We start from the raw sequence: 25,091 nt of genomic DNA, 5'->3' as shown, positions 1-25,091 counted from the left end.
TGCTGTTTTGTTTTGTTTTGTTTTGTTTTGTTTTGTTTTGTTTTGTCTTTATATACTTGATATCTTTGCCTGTGTTGAGTGTGGTTTGTCAGTTGTTTTTACATGTGAATGTATTTGATTTTTTTCTTTGTTGTTGTGCTTGGTGATTTGCTTTGTTCTGAAATTGCCCTACCAGGGCTCAGCTTAAGAGGCACAAGATTCAACACACCCAGAGGCCAACTCCAGACAAAACCAGAGTACTACCAGGTTTGACCTACAAGTGACACAACCAGAAGGAATTCTCTACACGTGCAAGAGTCCATATAGGCCAAACCACATTTAAGTGGTCAACCCTCACGCAGCAGAACACCCTGCGGTGGGCAGAGCCAAGTCTCACAACTAGTCAGCCTAGGAGTTAACCCCACCTACTCACAAGTTAAAAGCAATTAAAGATTTTCTTTAACAGAACAATATACACAACACAAGAGTCACCTCTGGAGCACACGCAGAGGAGAAGAACGAAGTAGTGCAAGTCAAATATAAAGCACACATACTACAAAAGATAACCCAGCAAGAACTAAGAACTCTAGGGGATCTACCTAATACATCGAAGCAAACACAGAGAGTCAGCCAGAATGGGGAAACAAAGAAACATGTCCCAAATAAAAGAACAGAAGAAACCTCCAGAAACAGAACCAAGTGCAACAGAGGTAACCAACCTATTAGAGACAGAGTTCAGAACACTGATGATAAGGATGTTTAAGGAGTTTAGAGACGACATAAAGAAGGATAGAGAAATCATAATGAACAACCAGTTAGAAATAAAGAACACAATTACTGAAATAAAGAACTCACTTGAAGGAATTAACAGCAGGATAGATGAAACAGAGGATCGAATCAGCGACTTAGAAGACAAGTAGCAGAGATCACCCAAACAGAAAAACAGAAAGAAAAAAGAATAAAAAATAATGAAGATGGTTTAAGAGACCTCTGGGATAACATCAAGCGCAACAACATGCACATCATAGGAATACCAGAAGGTGAAGAGAGGAAGCAAGGGATTGAGAACATATTTGAAGTAATAATGTCCGAAAACTTCCCTAACCTAATGAAGGAAAACGACATACAAGCCCAGGAAGTGCAGAGAGTTCCAACCAGGATAAACCCAAACAGGTCCACACCAAGACACATTATAGTTCCAATGGCAAAGGTGAAAGACAAAGAGAGAATCCTAAAAGCAGCAAGAGAAAGACAGAGGGTTACATACAAGGGAACTCCCATAAGACTATCAAATGACTTTTCTACAGAAACATCGCAGGCCAGGAGGGAGTGGCAGGAGATACTCAAAGTGATGGAAAACAGAGGCCTACAACCTAGATTGCTTTATCCAACAAGGCTATCATTTAAAGTTGATGGAGAGATAAAGAGCTTCCCAGAAAAGAATAAGCTAAAGGAATTTATCACCACCCAGCCAACACTGCAAGAAATACTAAAAGGACTTCTGTAAATAGAAGAAAGATGAAAACATCTAACTACAAATTTAAAAAGGGCAATAACTATGTACCTATCAATAATCACTTTAAATGTAAACGGATTAAATGCTCCAATCAAGAGACATAGGGTGGCTGAGTGGAAAAGAAACCAAGACCCTTGTATATGCTGTATACAAGAGACTCACCTCAGATCAAAAGACACACACAGGCTGAAAGCGAAGGGTTGGAGTCAGATATTTCATGGAAATGGAAATGAGAAAAAAGCTGGAGTTGCAATACTTATATCTGACAAAATAGACTTTAAAATGAAGAACATATTAAAAGACAAAGATGGGCACTATATAATAATAAAGGGATTGATCCGACATAACCCTAGTCAACATCTATGCACCCAACATAGGAGCACCTAAATATATAAAACAGATATTGACTGACATAAAGACAGAGATCAACAATAACACTATCATAGTAGGGGACTTCAACACACCTCTGACAACAAGGGACAGGTTTTCCAGACAGAAAATCAGTATGGAAACAACAGCCTTAAATGACACATTGGACCACTTGGATTGAATAGATATTTTTAGAGCATTTCACCCAAAAGCTGCAGAATACACATTCTTCTCAAGTGCACATGGAACATTTTCCAAGATACACCATATGTTAGGCCACAAAACAAGTCTTGATAAATTTAAGAAAATTGAAATCATACTAATTGTCGTCTCTGACCACAGTGCTATGAAATTAGAAATGAACTACAGGAAAAAAAACTGGAAGACACATCAATTCATGGAGGCTGAATAACATGTTACTAAATACTGAATGGGTCAACCAGGAGATCAAGGAAGAAATCAAAAGATATCTTCAGACAAACAAAAATGAAAAAACGACGACCCCAAATCTATGGGATGCCGTGAAAGCATTCCTAACAAGGAAATTCATAGCATTGCAGGCCTACCTAAAGAAACAAGAAAAATCACTAGTCAACAGTTTATCTTCACACTTAAGGGATCTGGAAAAAGAACAGCAAAATAAGCCCAAAGTGAGTACAAGGAAGGAGATAATAAAGATCAGAGCGGAAATGAATGAAATAGAAACCAGAAAAACAATACAAAAGATCAATGAATCCAAAAGTTGGTTCTTAGAGAAGATAAACAAAATCGACAAACCTTTAGCAAGACTTATTAAAAAAGAGAGACGACCCAAATTAATAAAATCAGAAATGAAAGATGAGAAGTGACAAGAGACACCTCAGAAATACAAAAAATTGTAAGAAACTACTATAAGCAACAAATTTGACAATCTAGAAGAAATGGACAATTTTCTAGAGGCGTACAACCCTGAATAGACAGATTACCACTAGAGAAATTGAATCAGTAATCAACAATCTCCCAACAAACAAAAGCCCTGGACCAGATGGCTTTACAGGTGAATTTTACAAAATGTTCAAAAAAGAATTAACACCTATTCTCCTCAAGCTCTTCCAAAAAATCCAGAAGGAGGAAAGTCTCCCAAACACTTTTTACGAAGCCACTATCACCCCGATCCCAAAATCGGACAAAGATACCACAAAAAAAGAAAACTACAGGCCAATATCGCTAATGAACATAGATGCAAAAATCCTCAACAAAATATTAGCGAACAGAATTCAGCAATGCATTAAAAAGATCATACACCATGATCAAGTGGGATTCATTCCTGGTATGCAACGGTGGTTCAACATCCGCAAATCAATTAATGTGATACACCACATTAACAAAATGAAAAATAAAAATCACATGATCATATCAATAGATGCAGAAAAAGCATTTGATAAAATCCAGCAGCCATTTATGATAAAAACCCTTAAGAAAGTGGGAATAGAGGGATCGTATCTCAACATAATAAAGGCCATATATGATAAACCCACAGCTAACATCATACTCAATGGGGAAAAGCTAAAACCATTCCCCTTAAGATCAGGAACAAGGCAAGGTTGCCCACTTTCTCCACTTCTATTCAACATAGTGCTGGAAGTTCTAGCCACAGCAATTAGACAAGAAAAAGAAATAAAAGGCATCCAAATTGGTGAGGAGGAAGTAAAATTGTCATTATATGCAGATGACATGAAACTATATATAGAGAACCCTAAAGACTCCACCAAGAAACTATTAGAGCTGATAGCTGAATTTAGTAAAGTAGCAGGATACAAAATATTCAGAAATCAGTTGCATTTTTATATACCAATAATAAAACATCAGAAGGAGAAATTAAGAAAACAGTCCCATTTACAATTGCTTCAAAGACTATAAAATACATGGGAATAAATTTAACCAAAGAAGTAAAAGATCTGTACTCAGAAAATTATAGGACACTGAAGAAACAAATTAAAGAAGATACAAATAGATGGAAATACATACCATGTTCATGGAGAGGAAGAATTAATATAGTTAAAATGTCCATACTGCCTAAGGCAATATACATATTCAACGCAATTCCTATCAAACTACCAAAGACGTTTTTCATAGAACTAGAACACATAATCCTAAAATTTATATGGGACCATAAAAGACCCCGGATAGCCTCAGCAATCTTGAGAAATAAGAACAAAGTGGTAGGTATAACAATACCTGACATCAAATTATACTACAAGGCTACACAGTAATCAAAACAGCATGGTACTGGCATAAAAACAGACATATAGATCAATGGAACAGCATAGAGAGTCCAGAAATAAATCCATGCCTATATGGCCATTTAATCTATGACAATGGAAGCAAGAATGTACAGTGGGGTAGACAGTCTATTCAAGAAATGGTGCTGGGAAACCTGGACAGACACACTGCAAGAAAATGAAGCTGGATCACCTCCTTACACCATATACAAAAATAAATTCAAAACGGCTTAAAGACTTAAATGTAAGATCCAAAACCATAAAATTCCAAGAAGAAAATATAGGAAGAAACTTTACAGACATTACCTATAGTAAGATTTTTACTGATATATCCCCTCACGGAAGGGAAGAGAAAAAAATAAGCATGTGGGATTACATCAAACTAAAAAGTTTTTTCACAGTAAAGGAAACCATCAATAAAACAAAAAGGGAGCCTACTGAATGGGAAAAGATATTTGCTAATGATATATCTGATAAGAGGTTAATATCACAAATTTATAAAAAACTCACTCAACTCAACTCCAAAAAAACAAAACCCAATTGAAAAATGGGCAGAGGACATGAAGAGACATTTTTCTAAAAAAGTCATACAGATAGCAGACATGAAAAAATGCTCAAACTCACTAATCATTAGAGAAATGCAAATAAAAACCACAATGAGATACCACCTCACCCCAGTCAAAATGGCTATCATCAATAAATCAACAAACAACAAGTTTTGGCGCAGATGTGGAGAAAAGGGAACCCTTGTCCACTGTTGGTGGGATTGCAGATTGGTGCAGCCACTATGGAAAACAGTATGGTGGTATCTCAAAAATCTGAAAATGGAACTACCTTATTATGATCCAGCAATTCCACTCCTACGTATCTATCCGGAGAAATCCAAAACTCTAATTCAAAAAACTTTATGCACTCCTATGTTTACTGCAGCACTATACACAATAGCCAAGACATGGAAACAACTGAAATGCCCATCGGTAGATGACTGGATTAAGAAACTGTGGTACATTTATACAATGGAGTATTACGCAGCCATAAAGAAGAAAGAAATCTTACCATTTGCAACAACATGGATGGACCTGAGAACATTATGTTAAATGAAATAAGTCAAAGAGAAAGAGAAATACCATATGATCTCACTTACATGTGGAATCTAAAGAAAAGAGTAAGTGAATGAACTAATCAGAAACAGTTTTGGAGACATAGAGGAAAAACTGAGGGTTGCTAGATGGGAGGAGGGTGGGGATAAGTTGGAAGGTGAGGGGATTAGAAAACAGTCAGTAACCACAAGATGGCCACGGGGTTTTGAAAATTAATTTGGGGAATGTAATCAATAATGTTGTAAGGATTTTGTAGGGTATCCGATGGACACGTGTCCCATTAGGGAGACCACCTCAGGGATGATGTAGATGCCTGATCACTGCATTGTACACCTGAAGCTGAAGCTGAACAATAATGAATGTCAACTACAAGTTTGTGTGTGTGTGTGTGTGTATATATATATATATATACACACACACACACACACAAGAAGCGGAGTACAGCATTAGGAATAGAGACAGTGGAAATGTAATGGCTCTGTGCGATTTCAGAGGGATAGTGGATGGGGGTAGGGGGGTTCACACAGTGTGAGGGATATAAATGATAAATGTCTAAGTTTTGCTTTGTCTTGTGCACCTGAAACTAACCAAAAAAATGAAATAAAAAAGTAAGCAAGACAATATTCATCAATTCATGGTTTCAGTCCATGACGCAGTTGAAAGACAATTATGTTAGCAAAACAATAAATGTGAAAAAATTGAATTTGAAAAAAAAAAAAAAAAAAAAAGGTTTGTTGAAGTCCCAACTCACAATACCTCAGAATGTTACCTTATTTGGAGATATGGAGCTATTACAGCAGTAATCAAGTTAAAACAAGGTCACTAGGGTGGACCCTAACACAATATGACTGGTGTACTTATGTAAAACGGGAAAATTTAGACACCAAAACAGACCCACAGAGGGAAGATGATGTCAAGAGATTTGGGAAAAGACAGTCAATCACAAGCCAAGGAGACAAGACTGGACTAGATCCTTTTCTTACAGCTCTTAGAAGAAGCCAGCCCTGTCTACACTTTGACTATGATAGCCTCCAGAATTGTAAGACAATACATTTCTATTGTTTAAGCAACCTAGTTTGTGTTACTTTGTCACAGTAGCCGTAAAAAACCAATATGCTTCCAAAATGCAGATCAAATATTTCCACTGTCAGTCTCTGAGCTTTTTATGTAGCCAAAGCAGAGAAATGAACAGAATAGATTATGTATCTAATCTTTTGTTAGAAGAAAGATAAGAATACTGTAGATTTTGTTCCCAGTTACTGTATTCTAGGCTGACTTTTATAGGTCATATTAAAAATAAATGACAGTTAATAATGTACTGATAAAATAAAAATAAACAAGTACTAGAGTACAGGAGTCAGGACCCAAAGAAGAGTGAACATGCAGCATTATGTACAGTGGTGCTTAGGCTGAATGACTAACCCTGCCATTAACAGAACCAGAAAACACAAACAGGGCCGACCTGGTGGCTCAGGTGGTTGGAGCACCACGCTCCTAACGCCAAGTCACCAGTTTGATTTCCATGTGGGCCAGTGAGCTGCAACCTCTATAACTAAGATTGTGAACAACAGCTCTCCCTGGAGCTGGGCTGTTGTGAGCAACCAGAGGTTGGTGTGAGCTGCCGTGGGCTACCGTGCACCTCCATGAGTGGCTGATAGCCAGCGTGAGTGGCCAGCAGCCATCGTGAGTGGCCGGCAGCCGGCGAGAGCTGCCGTGAGCTTCTGTGAGCAGTCGACCGACAACTGGTGACCGACTGCCTCAGCCAGGGGAAGCACAATACCAGCATGGGCCAGGGCGTGGTGTTCTACACAACTAGATTGAGAAACAACAGCTTGAACTGAGGGGCGGGGGCAGGGGGGGAGGCGGAAGAAAGTGGGGGGGAAGAGCTAAAACTATTAAACTTAAAAAAAAAATGGATTGAATACCAATGACAGTAAAATAAATATCTGCATGATGCATGGAATATCCACGAGGCACACTTCAGATTAAGATACTGTTTAAATACCTAACATTATGGCATCATGCCAAGAAGAATAGGAATACATACACTTAAGGGTCTGAGCAGAGGTTAGCTGGAATGAGTGTTAAATCTCTTAGATAGGAAGGTCCTTAGAAAGGCCTAAAAAGCCCTCCAGAATCAACACCTCACTCTCACTGCCACCTCTGAGTCTTATCTCCCATTGCACTTCCATCCTCACCCAGGTCTATCCCAGTTACACTGGCCTCGTTCCTGTCCCTGAAATGATCCAGGACATACTCCCGCCTTTCTGTTCTCTCCCCAACATAGCCACAAGGCTCTTTTACTCAGCTCCCTCAAAATTCTGCTCAAGTCCCTTCTCAAAGAGGCCCATCTCAACCACCCAAATTAAAACAGCAACCTGACCCCTTGTCCCGGCAGCCCTAAAGACCACCCTTATCCTGACCTTTTTTTTTCATAATTATCATCTTCTAATATACCACAGAATTCAGTAATATTTTATGTTTATTGTCTGCTTTCATTTCCCTCACCCGCCACATACACGCGAATGTAAGTTTTATGAGGGCAAGGAATTGTACCTGTTTTATTCACTGACTCATCCCCAGTGGCTAAAAAAAGGTGTGCATACACTAAGAGCTCAATCAAAACTTGCTGCATGACTGATTAAATGAATGCATGAATCATACAGCTGTCATAATTGAGTTGCAGGGTACTTTTCTGAGACATTCATTACCTATATTGTGTGCAAAACTGTGTTAATAGACACTATGGATTTAAAAGGAATAAGAGACAAGAGCCCTTGACCTCAATTTGTGCCAAAATTGTCTCATAGGTTATATTAGCGCAAAGGATGTCACACCCACTTAATCTATTCATCCACTTTCTCTTATCTGCCACACACCTGCTTAAATGTAGAAGTTTACAATGGAAAGGAAACAAGTCAGAATCTGAGCTCTGAGCAGCTTAGTTCTTTAAGTAAATTTCCCAAATAATTCTTTTAAGTCAGACTACTGGGTAAATTATCAAGAAGGACCAGATAAAGAGTATAATCTGAGTACTCTGAATATGTGCTAAGTAACAAAAATGTTGCCAAGTGTTTTAGCTCTCCAAATGAACCAACTCAACTCACGTATTTTCAATAAATAATTAACTTTAAATGTAAACATTTACAATGAATATTGATTGCTTACATGAACATTCAATATAGATTTTCAGACCTTTAAGGGCTTCTGGTTTTGTCAAAATTTATGAGGTGTCAGGAAATGACGTTCTCCCTTCAGTCTTTAATTGGGGGAAAAGTAAGACAGATCATTTTTAAGACCCTGCGGTATGCTATGTGACTTTAGTATTACTAAAGCTTGCTATGAATTTCAATCCCTAGAAATAATATAACCTCTGTTGTAAATCGTGCTGTGGAAGAAAGGAGAGAGTAAGGAAAGAAGGGAATAAGGAAAGAGACAGACAGACAGACAGAGACAGAACAAACCACACATTTGACACCCAGCCTGGTCTTTTGAAGGTGAGGTGTTCATTTTACACAAGGAGACTGTATGTAGTATATTTTTAAATATGTTCTAAGAAAACAAATTTTGAAGAGGTGCAGAGGTCCAATATTGGAAAGCAAAAATCATGTGGGAGAAATTGGTCAAACAGAATGGCCACATTTGCAAAGTAACTGAAAATGAAAATAATCACAAACTGGATATTATCCAAGATATAGTCATTGTGTTTAGTCAACAAGAGAGGAGAAATATAGTAGGGTAATTTGCAATATTATATCATGTAAACCACACAAATTAAAATGAGGAGGCATGGCACCTAGGCCAGATATAGCACTGTACCAAACAGATTGCACAATTGAGGCCCCCATCCTGCTAGACCCAACACAAATTAATTAAGTGTACCTATCTCACCTGACCAGCCTGATTTTTCTTTCTCCTCTCTTTCTAAAGGAAAACAAATATAACATAAGTAGCTGTATTTATGGCATCCTTATTCCTTCAATAACAATGCACATGAGGTGCTGAACAGATAATACTTGGGATGGCCTACAAAGTTTCAGTAAAGTTATTTCTCAATGAGGTAACTATCCCCTCTGAACATTCCTGAAGCCTTGCAAACCCATCACTTCTGAAAGACGCCATTGTTAAGAATTCAACTGATGCTTAACTAAGGAAAAAGATCAATCTTAGGAGCCAACAGTCACAGCCTTATTCTGGACTATGATTCCCATCTCCCAAATGTCCATAGCTCTTCCACTTTCCTCCTCTCTTTCTTACATTCCAACCAGAATACAGCAGTAATAAATGTAACTCCTGTCACATAACATGCAATGGTAACAGCTCTGTAAAGTTCTTTAGTACATCAAGAAACATTTCAAGAATCTCGTTAAGTGATGACAAAACTTTCCTGAATTACCACATTAACTCCTCCTTCACATTCCATAAGCATAGTTCGTTTTTCTGAATGTTTGAGGGAAAATTTTAAAAATAATCTACCGATTGAGGGAAAAACCTCTAGCCAAAATCAAATATATAATTGTAAAAGTAGGATACTCAACTAACTCATATGTTCAATAAAGTTATGTCCAAGACAATAGTAAATATTTAAATATCCAACCACCAGCAACATCTACTCCTACCCCAATCCCACAAGTCAGACAAGCTAAACATTGCCTTACAGACTAAGTGAAAACATTTGAAGGATTGTTTCCTGCAATTAGTGAGTGCATCATTCATGCAAAAACTAAGGTGCTCCTTATTTTCTCCATTTGAGTGCATTAAAAAATTCTTTCAAAAGGCTTATACCTAATAACCAGGCAACTGATTAATAAATACAGTTACTGTTTTATGAATTAAAACTTTTTTCATAATATCCTTCATATAACCACAATTTTCAGTCCAATTGAGAAGGCAATTGGCTTTCTCATGTTAAAACTTCTCCTCCCCTCCAAAACAAATACACGTATATACAGTCAGGTACTATATAACGACAATGTTTTGGTCACCGAAATATTGGTCACATTTACAAAAGTGATCCCATAAGACTAACAGAACTGAAGAATTCCTGTTGCCTAGTGGCATCGTAAAGTCATGGCACAGCACATTACTCACACGCTTACGGTGATGCTGGTATAAACAAACCTACTGTACTGCCAGTCAAATAAAAGTATAGCACACAAAATTCTGTACAGTACATGATAATGATAATAAACACCTAGTTCTTGGTTTATGTACTTACTATATTATACTAAAGTGAATGACAGAATTTTACTTGTAAAAAATTACCAAATTCACTGAGACACTTTTTGTCTAAGAAGAAATTTTAAAAAATAATAATCCCAGGTTGTTTCACTGGGCATGGATTTTGCATAGAATTCCTTGAGTTTTCTTCCTTAGGTAATTCTAGTTCAAGAGAAAGAGACTACAGATGCTGAGCACTACCATGGTTATATTTTAACAGCATTTTATTAAGATAACAATACCAGAAAAGGATTCCTAACAAGAAGCTGCCAACTGTTTAAACATTACTCGAAACCGTCCATAATGTTTTACTATGATCAGCGTATCGATGGTAGATCAGGCATTTATTAGGAACTGGGCACTGTGCTGAGTCTTTTAAATGAATTATCTCATTTAATTCTCACAATAATACCATGGTTTTAGGTACTAATTTTCCCTTTCAACAGATGAGAAAACATATACTAAAAAGGTTAAATAATTGCTCAAAGTCAAACATCAAACAAAAGGCAAGGCTCGAATATAAGAGACATTTTTCTGAGTCTAAAAATCCGTACTAATTCCAATTCAACAGAGTATCTCAATGGATTTAAAGGCTCATCTTATTCCTTCAATAGAGCATGACACAAAGAGGCTCAAGTTATCCTTTTAAATGATCATGTCACTTATGATAGCTTCTAGACACACTTAGAATGAATTCCCAACTCCTAGCAATGGGCTGGCCCTTGAACTTGACTCAAAATACCTTTGAAAATGCTAACCACGTTCTTATCTCAGGGCTCTTGAATTTGCTATTCCTGTGCCACTAAATCTTCAGATCACTCAGGTCTCAGCAAAAATCTTACCTCCTTAAAAGTACCTTCCTTAACAATCAATGTAAATGAACAGCCCACCCACCCTCTATCCTGTTTTTTTAACTGTATTTATCCCTGCCTGAAATTACCTTGCAGATATATCTGTTTCTTTGTTTATTGTCTTCTTCCATCTAAAATGTAAATGCCCTGAGAGGAGGGACTCCCCAGTCTTGCTTACCACTGATTCCTCAACACCTACAACAGAGTCACACCCACGGTATGAGCTTAATAAATAAATATTGTCAAATGGATGACTGAACTCTAGATGCCATGGAGATACATGTATAATTAGATATAGGTCTCACCCTCAAAAAGTGTTCCCTCTGTAAGGCGACAAATACACAAGGGGACAGCCCATTGCTAGGAGTTGGGAATTTCCCCAAGACAAAATGTTTTAAGGCCATAACTGTAATAACAAAGTATTATGTAGTTTCAAAGCACAAAAATTTTAAAAACCATATACCAATGTAATATTAAAAATCTACTTATAATTTCATCAAGAAAAAAAGAAGGGAGGGAAATAAATAGGGGAACAGGAGAGAAAACACAAACATACACACATTCTCTCATTTGTGTTATTCCTCAGACCAGATATGCTCAGTTCAGTCAAGGCTTGAAAGATATAAATATCACTGAAATTCAAAAGCAGTTCTGAAAGAGAGGATGCCTCAATTGGCATGCAAGGGATGTTTCTTCCCTCTGAATACATTATGAACTTGCAGCATGCTAATATGCCATGCAATCATAAGCACCAGATGGGGTAGTAGGCAGTACATGTCCCATCAAACCTCAAGAAGATGTATTAATGTTCATGTTCTTTAAAAAAAAAAAAAATCCTTTGCCTGTATCTCTAGACTTCCACATTTCTTAGCATTCAGTTACTTTCTCTCAAAGCACAGTCCTCCAGGGCTCCAGGGCTGCTCCTCTTCACCAGATGGTGCCAGGAATCATTTCAATCTATTTTATCACAGGAAGCAAAGGCCACAAAGCGTGTCAGACTGTGCTTACCAAAGGCATATCAAGCACACAAGAAAACAACAGAAGACACAGGAGACATAACAAATAAATCTTCTCCCAGCACTATTAATAAAACATTTTTTAATTACGCTGAAGCCTTACATTCAACGCAGACAAAAATAAAATACTTTAATATGTCTAACTTTCAAGACTACCTGTATTATTGTGAAATTGAGTTCTACCTAAATATTCTCTAAATATGATTAGCTAAATTCACAAAGTTATGAACAATCAGAAGGTAGTCTCAAAATGAGGCAAGGTCATAAATAAATGGTACCTGAATGCACTGAAATAGACTCACTTGTTTAAAAGTAACTACTATCAGAACAAACTAACATCCAAGGATTCAGGTTGAAATGCACCCTCTCTTAACTTAGTCAACTTAGGTGTAATGTGTGGGTATCTTAATATGCCACTAGAAACCAAGTCTTTGAACAAATACTTTATTTGTAATTTCTTCAGCATTACTTTTTCAAGTACATCATTTAAAACAAATAAATTGCCTTGATTTCCATTCATCTTGGATATTCACTGGTTTATTTATGATCAAAAAAGGAGTATTTTCTCTAGAATATACAGGAGACAAAAAATTATAATTTACAACAGTGATTCTTAAACTTGGATATGCTTCAGAATCCCGAGAGTTCATTCAAACACAGATTGCTGGGCCTACCCCTAGAGTTTCTGAATCAGTAGGTTCGAGGTAGGGCAGAGAATTTATATTTCCAATAAGTTCCCAGATGATGTTATTGCTGCTGGTAGGTCCATGGACCCCACTGTGGAATCGCTTACTGACATCATTCTATACTATGTTTCCAGAGTGTTCCACTGACCCTTGGAAAGTCTGTGTAATCTGTGCAGAATATCAGCAATACCCTTATAAAAACAGAACCACTCTCAGTTGAAAGCTGACCCATCTATGAATTTATAAAAGGCACAAATTAAGAAAAATACTTACAAAATATTGTTAAATTAGCAAGATTACTCTTTCAAGGTATACTATGTAATGATATTCTCTGAAACTCAAAAGTCCTGCCCTCTCCATTTCAAAGGAGTAATGCCCATCTCAATGTAAATGTTAAAACAAATACAAGAGGGCAAAATATTTAAAGAAAGTTGCATAAATATAACAATACGTTTTTCAAGAAAAGATATACACTAAATGAATTAACCTCATAATCTCTCTGGAGTCTTTAGAATAAATTTTATCACCCTATCAAATTGCTAGTCATCTAAGATTAACTGGTAGAAGAAACTGTTGGCTGAATTTACTATGTAACTGAAAAGACAAATATATTTTATTAATATTTGTCTCTGGCTAGAATTTTACTCAGTATGTCTGCTGGAAGACTGAAACCTCATACCCAACCTCCTAAACTATATGCAAGTGGTCAGGAACAGGAAGATCTAATTTCCCCAAATATTGCGTACAACTGTCAAAAGTCCTTGACTTTGTTTCCGATTTCAGTAATTATGCCAGACGGTTGTTGTTGTTTTTCAGTGTTTTATGTTGTTTTAGTCTGATCACTTTTAATAAATATGATCATGATAAATTATCAGGTTTATAATACATGCAATTTTAACTAATATACAGCTAGCCACCAATAAAGCTGTATGGCCAAAAAGTAAATGTATTATTTTTCCTTAACTCTGAAAGAAAATGCTTGATTCTTAAATACCACTTACCAAAAATTTTACAAGCTTCAATTCTTAAATTTTCTCTCATAATTAATACACTTTGTGCATTATTTCTTTCCTTTAACATCTCTGTGAATCCCAGTCCACCTCACATCCACTCACTTATTCATTGAACAAACATTTCCTCATTGCCTAGTATATGCCAAGCTCCTAGGTAGCCTAGAATAAAATTATCAGAACTAGAAAATCAAGATCTTAATGTAAATGGCAGCTTATCAAGAAGAGTTGATGATGCTTAAAATGTCTATTTTAAAGAAAGAAGAGTCTGTATCTTGGGATCTTTAAAAGGTTAGACAGAATTTAGCCCTCTAGCAACATCCCCTACCAAGAGACATGAAAAGCAGTAAGGAGAAAAGCCTGAGTCACCTAAACTGATGTCACAAATTACAAGTGCCACTTATTAATTACTATCTGGGGGAAAAATGCAATGGGTTTTCAGCCTTTCACTTAAGCATGCACTTTGTTATTTTATTTACCATTCTAAGTTTGGTTACCTGGTTTCCAGGTTAGCAAAGGGTGGGCACATTAATAGAAAAGGGGTGGGCAGGGGACAGAAAGGTAAAAAATCCTATTAAGTGTAGACAAAACTGAGAAAATCCCATCAAATGTACACAAAACTCACCAAGCACAACAGTCTAGAGCCCTTTTGTGTGGTTCAAACACTGTCCCCTATTTTTAAGTCCAGAGAGCATCACTGTCTGCCTTTAATAATTACCACTTGCATAAAACTGTTTTTAGGGACACACAGTGAGCAGGTTTACAATCATTATTACCACTGGTGAAGTGAAAGTCAGTTAGGCAGAATAATTGTGTTTAAGACAAAGAAAGTGAAGCTCAGGCAGACATTAAAATGACTTGGTCCTGGTCAGACCACTAAGAGGAAGAACCTTGATTCATACCAAAGAATTGACATTCTCAGTGCCCTGTGCTTTTTGATAGATGGCCTCATAAAACACAATACATGTTTACAATATAAGTCCAAGTCAAAAAGCAAAATATAAAACATTCAGCACAAACTGATCAATTATATAGCTAAGTATAAAGACCAGGCCATTCAAAATGATTGATCAGTAAGTACAAAAATTTTAAACCAATAAACAGAAGTAATATTGTGGCTTGAAGACATAATCTTCTGCTCTCTGGAAAATACGACAAAATGGTTTAATTTTCCTAGAGGTTTTTGTAAAAGGTGTATCAACATCACACTGATATATTACCAAATGCTTTACCCCCAGAACACAGGAGTAAAATGTAAAGATGAAAAACAAATAGACATTTCTCTATGTAGCAAATAGTTAAATAACAAGTAACTCTTGCTTTCAACAAAGTTCTTCAGAAAGATTACCAAATGTAAAAAAATAGAAAAAGTTTTGAAAGCCTGATCACATCTCCTTTTACCGATTTTTTTTTTCTTTATTTTTTTTTGCTATTTCATGTTCAGCAAGCAAACACTGCTACGTAAGAGAATGCCCAGGTAACTAAGAAGGTGGGTTTTGCCTCTAATTTCTATCACTCTGTATTTTATAAACCAATGATTAGGAATATAGTCTAGAAAAAAATTAAGTGCCTTCTAAGGACAAAATTCTTCATTTTGATTCCTTTAATATTTTTCCTGTCTCTAAGCTGTACAAATACAGCTAATGCTAGAGCAAAAAGGAAGAAAAAAATAAATGCGAACAGGCCTTTCAAATGAAGTGTTCCCATAAATGTCTAGTTTATAAGTTAAGATATAACTATAATAAAGAGGAAGAAGCAATGCCGATCTCAGAGGGAAAGTGTCAGAATCAAGGCCTTTCTTCATTCCAGTTGTTTCCTTGTCAGGACTCATGTTAATCATCTCGAATGCAAGAATATATAAATTGTTACCACAGGACTCTCAAATTGTAGTATGTGTTTTCCTCTCAGTAACCCAAGAAGCATTAAAGCAAACAAGTCCTGTGGAAGGCAGTGAAGTGAAATCATGCAAAGTTCAAATGTAAAGTAGTGATATGATCAGAAGCAGAGCAACAGTCTTTCTGAAAGTTCCAAATAACTTAGCTCCCCAGTAAAATCATCCCAGATTATTAAGAATGCTCTCTTTATTTTGTAAAACTCTTTCAGGCTCTTGTTAAAGTCATAAACACATGATAAAGACAACCCTCTGATATCCCTTCTTCCTAAAGCGCATTTTTGCCTGTCTAATTACATAGCTCTTAAAGCCAAATTCTTTACAGTACCATGTTCTCATCGGTACTTTCAAAAATATTGTCTTGCATGAGCATTAAGTACATTGTACGTACTTAACAAACCACACAGAATTAAGACTGCACTTAATACTTAGCCTATAAAAGGCAAATGTGAAAAACAGAAGTGAAATCTTTTTTAAAAAGCATGCCACAATTTAAAAAATCAAAAAAAATTTTTGTTTTGGAAGGGGAGAGCATGGCGTAAAAAGATACCTGCTTTCCTACAGCATAGTCATCTTTGGAAATACTATGTCTGCATGCCTAGCACCTCCTGGGGCCGAACCATGAGTACCCCGCAGTCTCTCTAACAAGAGACGTGATATTTTTTTAACCACACAATGTTTAACAATTTTGCCTGCCAATGTGTTGAATATATCATCTGCTTTCCAATTTTCTACTAATCCAAAACATAGAAAATCATCCATCTGAGCTTCTGATCAACAAAAGATAGCCAGGATTACCACATTCCAAAAGCCTAGAAAAGTGATGTTTTAGTTAACTTATACAGCTTTGTCAGGGAGTAAATTTACAATTTCTATTAGGCTTTTCAAAATAATGACATTACCCCCTGATGCCTATTACTAGTTCCATTGCACTCTTTCTAGAGGAGTAGGAATACACAGAGAAATATCCACCATCCTAAAGTGTTTATCCAAGATCATTCCTTATGATTAAGGCTACTCATCAAGATTTATATTTTTATTTTTCAGCAAAGAGAACTCTACCTGCTATGCTACTGTACTTCAAATTCAAACATTCCCCTTTAAATATCTCCATCTAGTTTCCATCACAAAATACATTCTCATCAAGCTACAACATACTCACTTCTCCTCAAAAAGGAAAGAAAAAAAAAAAAAAAAAAAACGAAATCCAAAAATGAGTAGACCAGAGAATCTCATCTCTGCCATTTAACTGTATCTATGTGTCTTTGGGCAAAATGCTTAATTTATCTGATCTCTAGGTTTCAAACAGATCATGTGGTCACAGAAACCATTTGCAGAGCTGTACTGAGAATTAGAAAGTCTAAAAGGTGCCTAGCCTGGGGTCTGGCACATACAGGTTGTCAGCAGAAAGCTGCTCTTACTAGACTATCAGAGATTTGTTCTGGTAGAGATTACAGTTATACACTCCCTTTGAGATTAAGAGGATCTCCTGATTCCTTTGATTAGAATTCTATGGTTTGAAAAGCATAATTAAGCTAGACATTCTCAGAAAGTACATTTACATTAATATTAATTAATGCAAACAGCTGTTTGTAGACAGCCACCCAGATAAACCTGCTTCTTGGTCAGGTGTGAAATCCTATTGTTCTCATGGTATTTGTCATTTCTATTAATGACTTATTTCACTAGATATGGTTAGTTACCAAAGAACTGCACTGCACATAAAGAAATTGCTTTCAAGAAATACTATACCCACTGCCATATAAATTAAAATTTAATAAACAAAATGAATGTCTTTTCCTCGGTATAAGAACAACAAACTAAAAAATGTTAAGTTATATTATCGGAGATCCAATCTGGAGCAAGTAGGAGACAGGCAAGGCTTTCTAATATGCATTAAACTGGCCCATTGGCCAGCTTCCCCCTATGTCCTTGACTTGTAATCCAGTTAGGTACTACCTCACCCCTGGGTTCCTTTACCTGTGTCCAGGCTCAGGCTCCTATTACTCTGTATAATTACTCTTTACTTCTCTGCCTGAAGCAATAGAACTCAAAACTCCTTGAGGGCCTGGAGGGACTGACTGAATCATAGTTATCTGGTCCTTGGAACATTTTCAGCAACCTACAAATGTCTACTTTGGTACCTGAATTTCCCTATTACATAACCTTTCAGTTGTCATAGCCTTACATTATTCTATCTGCTCAAACTCTGGTAATTAACCACATTGAAGCTCTCTAATTTCCAAACAATTATAAGATAAATTTGATAGCACACCATTGCCACAGGCTAAGTGATTACTATTACAGAATTTTCTCCTACATAGCTCTGCAGTCCCGAAGGAGGAGTAGAGAAAGCATATGGTAAAAGCAATCCAGGGTGGAATATAAATGACAACAAAGTAAGACTGACTAAATACGGTAATGTGACTTAATGTGTATATGAGATTTAAAAGTGGTGTGGTAAAGAGGGTGAACAGGGAGAAACTTCTCACTTTAATAAACCATCTGAGCAAGTCCCTAAAACTCTAGGAGCTTTGGTTGCAACATCTATAAACTGAAGGTGCTTGCAAGATAACCTTCCAGCTCTAAAAGGTATTTGCTCCTCTAATGATTCAGAAGGCTGTTCAGAATATTATAATTACAGCATCTTTGCAAACATCAAATATCAGTGGTGATGAGATGATTTATAAACATGTCTACACTATATAATGCCCATTAAGTAAATGTTTACTCTTAAGAAATAAAAATAAACTAGTTGTCTTATGAAAATTTCACAAATTACCACCCTCCTGCCCCCCCAAAAGAAAAGATTAGACACTTACCTTTTTTCAGTAGGTCATTAACTACACAGGAAGATGCCTTGTGAAAGTTTCCAACTATTACTTAAAATATAGAACTAAAAAGTCAAGTACTCAGAAGCATTAACAGAAAATAATTTAAAAAGAAAAAGGGAAAGGGTACCAGGGTTTGAAGAGAAGTTAGATATTTTAAATGTCTGATACAAAGACATTATGTTTACACAATCTACATTTGTAATTGGATATTTATAACTGATATAGTTTTCTTTTAATATCTGGCAGGAGGTTTGTTTGATACAACAAAGAGTTAGCCTAACACAATGGCAAACCAACTCGCAAGGTAAAACAGAGTGACAGTGAATGCACTATTGTGTTTTTCGTTCTTGTATAAGAGCATTTATATGAATATATATTTTTAAAAATAACCAGGTGCATTGTCCAAATATTCAGTTACTAGGGACACTAACAGTTGTCTGTCCATGGCAATTTCATTGCTGTTTTTTACACAAATCATCGCTTGCAAGCACTGATGTTAAAAACAGAAAAACAGTCCAGTACACAGTGGCTATAAATGCCAAATCAATTTTCAGCAGATAATAAAGTCCATGTTTTACAATCAGCAATGCACTGTTTTACTACCCAAAAATGTAAGCTAATAATATATAGCTCTACTAAATGGAAAATGCAGATATGCTGTTAAAAAACAGGCTGGCTGTGAGAGGATGGATCATTTCTGCAGGGACCTTCTTAAAGCTATGTGTAAGTGTTTTGAAAATATCACATGATGTGGCCATGTGTTAAAAATTACAGCCAGTTAAGTTCTCTGCTAAGAAAAATATGTGGGCAATTTATGAAATGCACTCCAGGATGGAGATGTCTTAAGTAAAACCAGATTTTGAAAACAAACCCTTTTTTTGAAACTTGAACTTAAAAAAAAAAGTTCCATGCACATCTGGAGAGCAGAACCATTGAGAAAGGGTGGTCTGACCTAATACTAGACATCTTCTGAAAAAATAGCACTATTTCTGGGCTACACGGATTGTGTTCACTTATTGTCCTTTTAAGGAAACAGTCCGGAAAGCATTTTGTAGGTCAACATATGTTCTTTGATAATATTATACAAAGATTGATAAAAATATAAATGTTTCAGAAAGCTTGGATGTTTCAGAAACATCCAAGATTTATAAAAACGTAAATGTTTCGGAAAGCTTGGAGTCATCTCCTCCTAAAACAATATAATGCCCAAGGTCTCCCAGCCTTCTCATAAGAAAACATTTTCCTTTTCTTAAGCACAAGTGTCTAGTTGTTACAAAGTAACAGGCAGTGAAATGATATTTCCTTATACTGAGTTAAATCATAAAAATTGTTTAATATATTTCTTTGAAGCAACTCCTTTGGCTTTTCATAGTTCATTTTTGTAACAGTATGCTATCAACAGCTATAGGGTGGGGTTGTTTTTGTAACTGAAATAGTTCTAGAAACCCCGAAGGTCTTATGTACCTACCCACCCCCACAGATTGGTATGTCTTTGAATAAATTCAGCTTATGCATATATCTGTTGCCAGGGATCCCCATTTTTATGAAAAAGGTCCCAGATCTGGGAATTGTTAATTCAAGGTTGATACAACTAGGAACCAGTTCTGACACCTGACGACCAAAAAGGGAGGGTTGGGGAGGGAAAGCAGGGAATAGGAGAAGGAGAAGAAGAAAAGAGAAGAAATGTTGATATATAAATATGTAGTCAAATAAAAAAAAAAAAAACAGTGACAATATCAGATTACCTGAAACATATCCTTTTAATCTTCTACACATAATGTCTTATTTAAAAATATAAAATCTGCCCCAGATGGTTAAAATTGTCCATTAGTATAAGTACATATTTATGGACTAAAATATGCTAAAAACATATTAAGAGGTAGACCATCCAATAGTAGAGTTTTAAAAATGCAGATGAGTGTCAAAAATAGCCAAGTGTCAGATCTGTTCAAGTATCTCCATTCTGGCACATGCTCATAGTCACAGCTGTTAATATATTATCTGCATCCAAGTACAAGATTTTCTAACACAGTTGAGAGAGAGAGAGAGAGAGAGACAGAAAGAGAGAGAGAGAAACATTGCCCACACTTCAGGCTACTGCTTTAGAACCAGTCAGATATTAACGACTTAACAGTAAAACAAACTTATCAATGATTTGAAAACCTAATATAGTGCAATGCATTTTAAATAAGGATGCTTTGAAGATTAATTTATAATCATGTAATTAGTTAGGGGTAGCAAGGGTCCTAACTAATCTCTTTTCCCTATTATCATTGCAGAAAATTGGCAGATAATGTTTTAAAACACCATTTGTGAGGTGTACAAACTCTGCGACCACACAGCCTCTTCTGCCTGCCCTATTCAAATAGTCTGCACAATTCAGCTGGAAGGCCTCTACCTGCCCTGTCTTTTCTATCAGGGGAGAGACTGCTCAAAGTAGGCACAGTGTAACCCAGACAGTGCCTGAGACTAGCAGAAACAACCTTTTCCCCATCAGGCTTCTCCCTGGCTTCTTTCTCCGTAAGCACAGCCTTCACTGGCAACGATCACAGGAACACTCTGGGCTCCAAAGATAATATTTTTCAGAGGAAATTGACATACACTAAATTTCCAGAACCACAACAGCTTCATTAATTCAGCAGACTTTGTATTTTTAGTTAACTGATTTTAATTATTTGCCTGATGACATCTAAGGACAGTGATTTAGGGCAAGACTGGTATTATTTGTAGTTCCAAAGCTTTCTTCACTTTCTCTGACATAAACAGCTTTTTAAAGAGACTTTATCCCAGGGTTCTGCCATAATCTGAGAACTCTCTCCATAGATGAAATTTCCAGGATATAAGGTACAGATGACAGTCACAAAATCCAGAACGGAAACAATACTTCTTACTTGAGCTAAATCCCCCAAGTAAATTGCTCTAGCAAACATATGTGGCTAGTTTCCCCTCAGCTTTTAAAACACACCTCCCAAACTTGAGAAGGAAAGGCTCCACACCCTGTACCCCAGCATCTAGATCTTGATGGCTCTCTACACCACCTTTCACATATCACCTCTGTCACCCCCAGCCTCGGCCTGCTCACAGAAAGTACAGCATGCCATGGGGCAGAAGGTATTCTCCGTGACTAACAAAATGTAAGCTTTCTTCATGTCAAAATCAGAGAGAAAAAGTAGAGCAGGGGTAACTCACCAGGCATCCTTGAATGCGTCCACACAGAAAGTGGCTGTCTCCTAAAAGCAAGCACAGTCAGAGCTCATGCCTCCTGTTCAGGAATGAGCACCGGCAGAGAGAGGAGGGCCATCAGAAGGGGCTGGGGAGGCATAGCCTGAGGCAGGGTGCCGGGGCGCTTGCGCCTGCCAGGCAGAGACAGATGGAGAGCTGACACTCCGGATTGCACTTGGAGCAGAAATGTGGATGATGACAGCAGCACATGTGGCCATGAACCCAGCCCTGTCTCTTCAGGCAGAACAATGACAGGGATGTGTGTGCAAAGTATCGTAACCCGTGGCCTCTCCTTACCCACTCTACCTCTCTCAGCAAGTTCCAGAGCACCAAAGAACAGAAAGTAAAAAGCAGAATGATAAGCTAAATGCTGAATAATTCATTCACCATCCCCCTCATCCAGTTACAAGTTAACCCTTATTTTGCCAAAAGAATGGAAAGTAGACCTGGCCCCCTACCACTGCTCACAATGAAAGGTTTCCCTTCATCTTCTCACAATTGGGAACTATATTAAAAAGCAAACATAGGCACAAAACTCAAAGCTTGTTTATTAGCCTGGAAATCCAAAACAGTATAAAACCATTTTTGTAAGACTGTGGATATTGTGCCAGTTCATCATACTGAGCAAAGTATCAGAATCATTCCCTTTGTCAGTTTCTCAGTAGTATGTGTAAAATAGGACACTTTAAAAGCAGAGGCAGGCCACTTTTATTTTACTAGACTGCTTTTAACCCCCTGGGGTCCCTGTGTTGATATGCTCCAAACATTTTCAGCTTACTCTCCTCTACCTTTCATAGAGATCCATGGGAGACGAAAACAAAATCCTCACTGTAAAGGCTTTTCAAAAGCTGAACAATCGTGTCCTCCTGATTTCTGATTTTTTGCACACCCTTCAATGTTTATCCTTCCTATGAATAACACATACCCAACCTGGTTCAATGGACTCGTCCCTATTAAGCTTTAATGGATACGATGATATATAAAACTACAAGCCTTTGTTATAGTGCTTTATCTAAAGCTGGCTATTTTCCTCTCAGCAGTCCCTCTTTAGTCCTTTGTAAAACATCCTTGCCTCATAGGAGAAACATATGCCTGTCTGCCTCGCATGCCTTTTCTAAAGACACAAAAATGCCAGGCAGAAGGAAAATACTGTTCTCATCTAAATCTCTTCCTTGCTTTAACACTTGCAAATGTTTCCTAGGTCTGTGTGTATTTGTTTTAACAACAGAGCACGTGATGAGACAGATGCCTCAGGTTTTGTCTTTCCAATGTATGTTCAATCCACTATAAACACAGAGGAGCCTCTGACCAGCCTGGAAGTTCAAGGACTATGACAGACAGGCGCATCCCCTTTAACTCTTGCTATTCCTTCACAGTCTTCCTCTGCTTATTCTACACTTTCCATATACTTTTAGCCTCTGTCAGACAGATTTCCCCCTTACTTGCTGCCTCAAATAAATCATAAAAACCCATCTGAAAACACAGGCAGTGACCCTGACTTCTATCCACTCACCCTTCCTATATTTCTCCCTAAGAGTGCGCACAACCTGTTTCAAAGCACACCCACGCACATTCACACACCCTGCACAACCTAAAAATAAATCACATTTGGAAAACAGCATCAATCAATAAGAATTTCTACAGCTCCCAAATACTGTACCCTGGAAGCACTGCTTCATCTAGTGATCCCCTCAAAAATCCATCATTGTCAGAGAAAACTTGTAAAAAGACTATAATTCATAATGATTACTCTGCTCTGTCACTAATGGTATACTGCACCCTATTTATGAGGCCAATCTTTTTGTTCATCTTAGTTAGATGTCACTTGTAATGAGGTTCTGTGTAATGGATTTCAGTATAGTTAAGTACCAAGCTCAAACATTCTTACGACAGAAAGCTTTATAGCAGGCATGAGTGTGATAATCAATTAAGTCCTGCTATAAGGGCCTTTATGGAATCTAGCATCCTATACCTGTACATTTTCATTTTTAAAAAGAGTATCTTTTAAAGCCACTCAATTTTTTAATAGTTTACCTACGCTAGAAAGAAAACATTTTCACAGTGGGAAACCCACCCTTTCATCAACATGCACAGTGAATCACTTCTAAAACAGAAAATATGACAAAAATGCATTACACTTTAAGAAAACTGAATGATACCGGTTTTAAAACTAGGTTTTAATATCAGTTCACGGCAAGTCCCTAAGAAAATTGAACTTCCATATGCCATGTGATTATGTATCTTTTCTATGTGTAAAAAAGCTTTTTAAGCTGTTATCTGACTATAGTAATTGCCACTTTAAATTGATCTATGTCAACAAAACCCAGATCCCTGGAGATTCTCACCTACAGTCTGATTGCAGAAAGGGCCTAACTGAATGTGTGGGCTTCTGAGACTGGTTCAGTATTTTCTCAAGGAACCAGTTTCCTCCTCTTGTTCTTGAATCCATGGAGGCAGGCAAACAACAACCCCATTTGGCAGTTCTCCCTAAACACGGAAATCTGGATACACAGTTCTATACAATTACTTAGAAATAACTTTCCCTTTAATAAAAAAAAAAAAAAAAAAAAAAATGGCAGAGAGAGAAAGAAAGAGTAGAGGTGCCAAGATCTCTAACATCCAAATTGTATAATAAAAATAGACAATCAATAACATGATGAATGCATTTATGGAGGTGGATGGGGGGAAAAAGAACACATATTGCAAATTTTCTACAAAATACTGTCCTACATCAACATTAAGAAACATATTTAAAAAAATGAAAATATATTCAAAATAATCACAAAGGATACATTTTTGACCAAATAAGTACTTCCTCAGGAGAGCCACGTCAGTTAACGCATGTCTTTTAATTAAGAACACAGAGCATTTTTAAGGCAATTTGTTAAACAGAGTCATCTAAATAATCACTTTCTGAATTATTAAATTTATTCAACAACCAAATGCCAAGCTACCCCAAAAATACATAAATTGGTTTTTGACAATTAATTCACATCATTCACTAGAAAGGCATTATGGTATTGTATTACTCCAAGGTATTTTTCACTTGTTTCCAAAACAGATGAGCTCTATCATACACATTCTTCCTTTGTTCAAACCTGACTTACCAATAGGGACTAGCAGTCTACTGAAATTG

General features: G+C 36.8%; 1 protein-coding gene across 8 annotated transcripts in view; it reads right to left on the bottom strand.

Annotated features, from left to right (window-relative positions):
* Positions 1-25,091, bottom strand: part of RUNX1T1 (RUNX1 partner transcriptional co-repressor 1) — a 182,301-nt gene that overhangs the window by 120,531 nt on the left and 36,679 nt on the right. The window contains exon 1 of one of the 8 annotated variants that reach the window (XM_019718442.2): positions 21,923-22,251. The exons of the other annotated variants lie outside the window; for them this stretch is intronic. Coding sequence (XP_019574001.2) covers positions 21,923-21,929 — 7 coding nt within the window. The 5' untranslated portion in view covers positions 21,930-22,251. Of the gene's footprint in view, positions 1-21,922; positions 22,252-25,091 lie in introns of those variants that run through there. 8 annotated transcript variants of the gene reach the window in all.

Source organism: Rhinolophus sinicus, linkage group LG12 (assembly GCF_036562045.2).
Source record: "Rhinolophus sinicus isolate RSC01 linkage group LG12, ASM3656204v1, whole genome shotgun sequence".
Taxonomy (NCBI): domain Eukaryota; kingdom Metazoa; phylum Chordata; class Mammalia; order Chiroptera; family Rhinolophidae; genus Rhinolophus; species Rhinolophus sinicus.
This window is presented reverse-complemented; position numbering and strand designations above follow the sequence as displayed.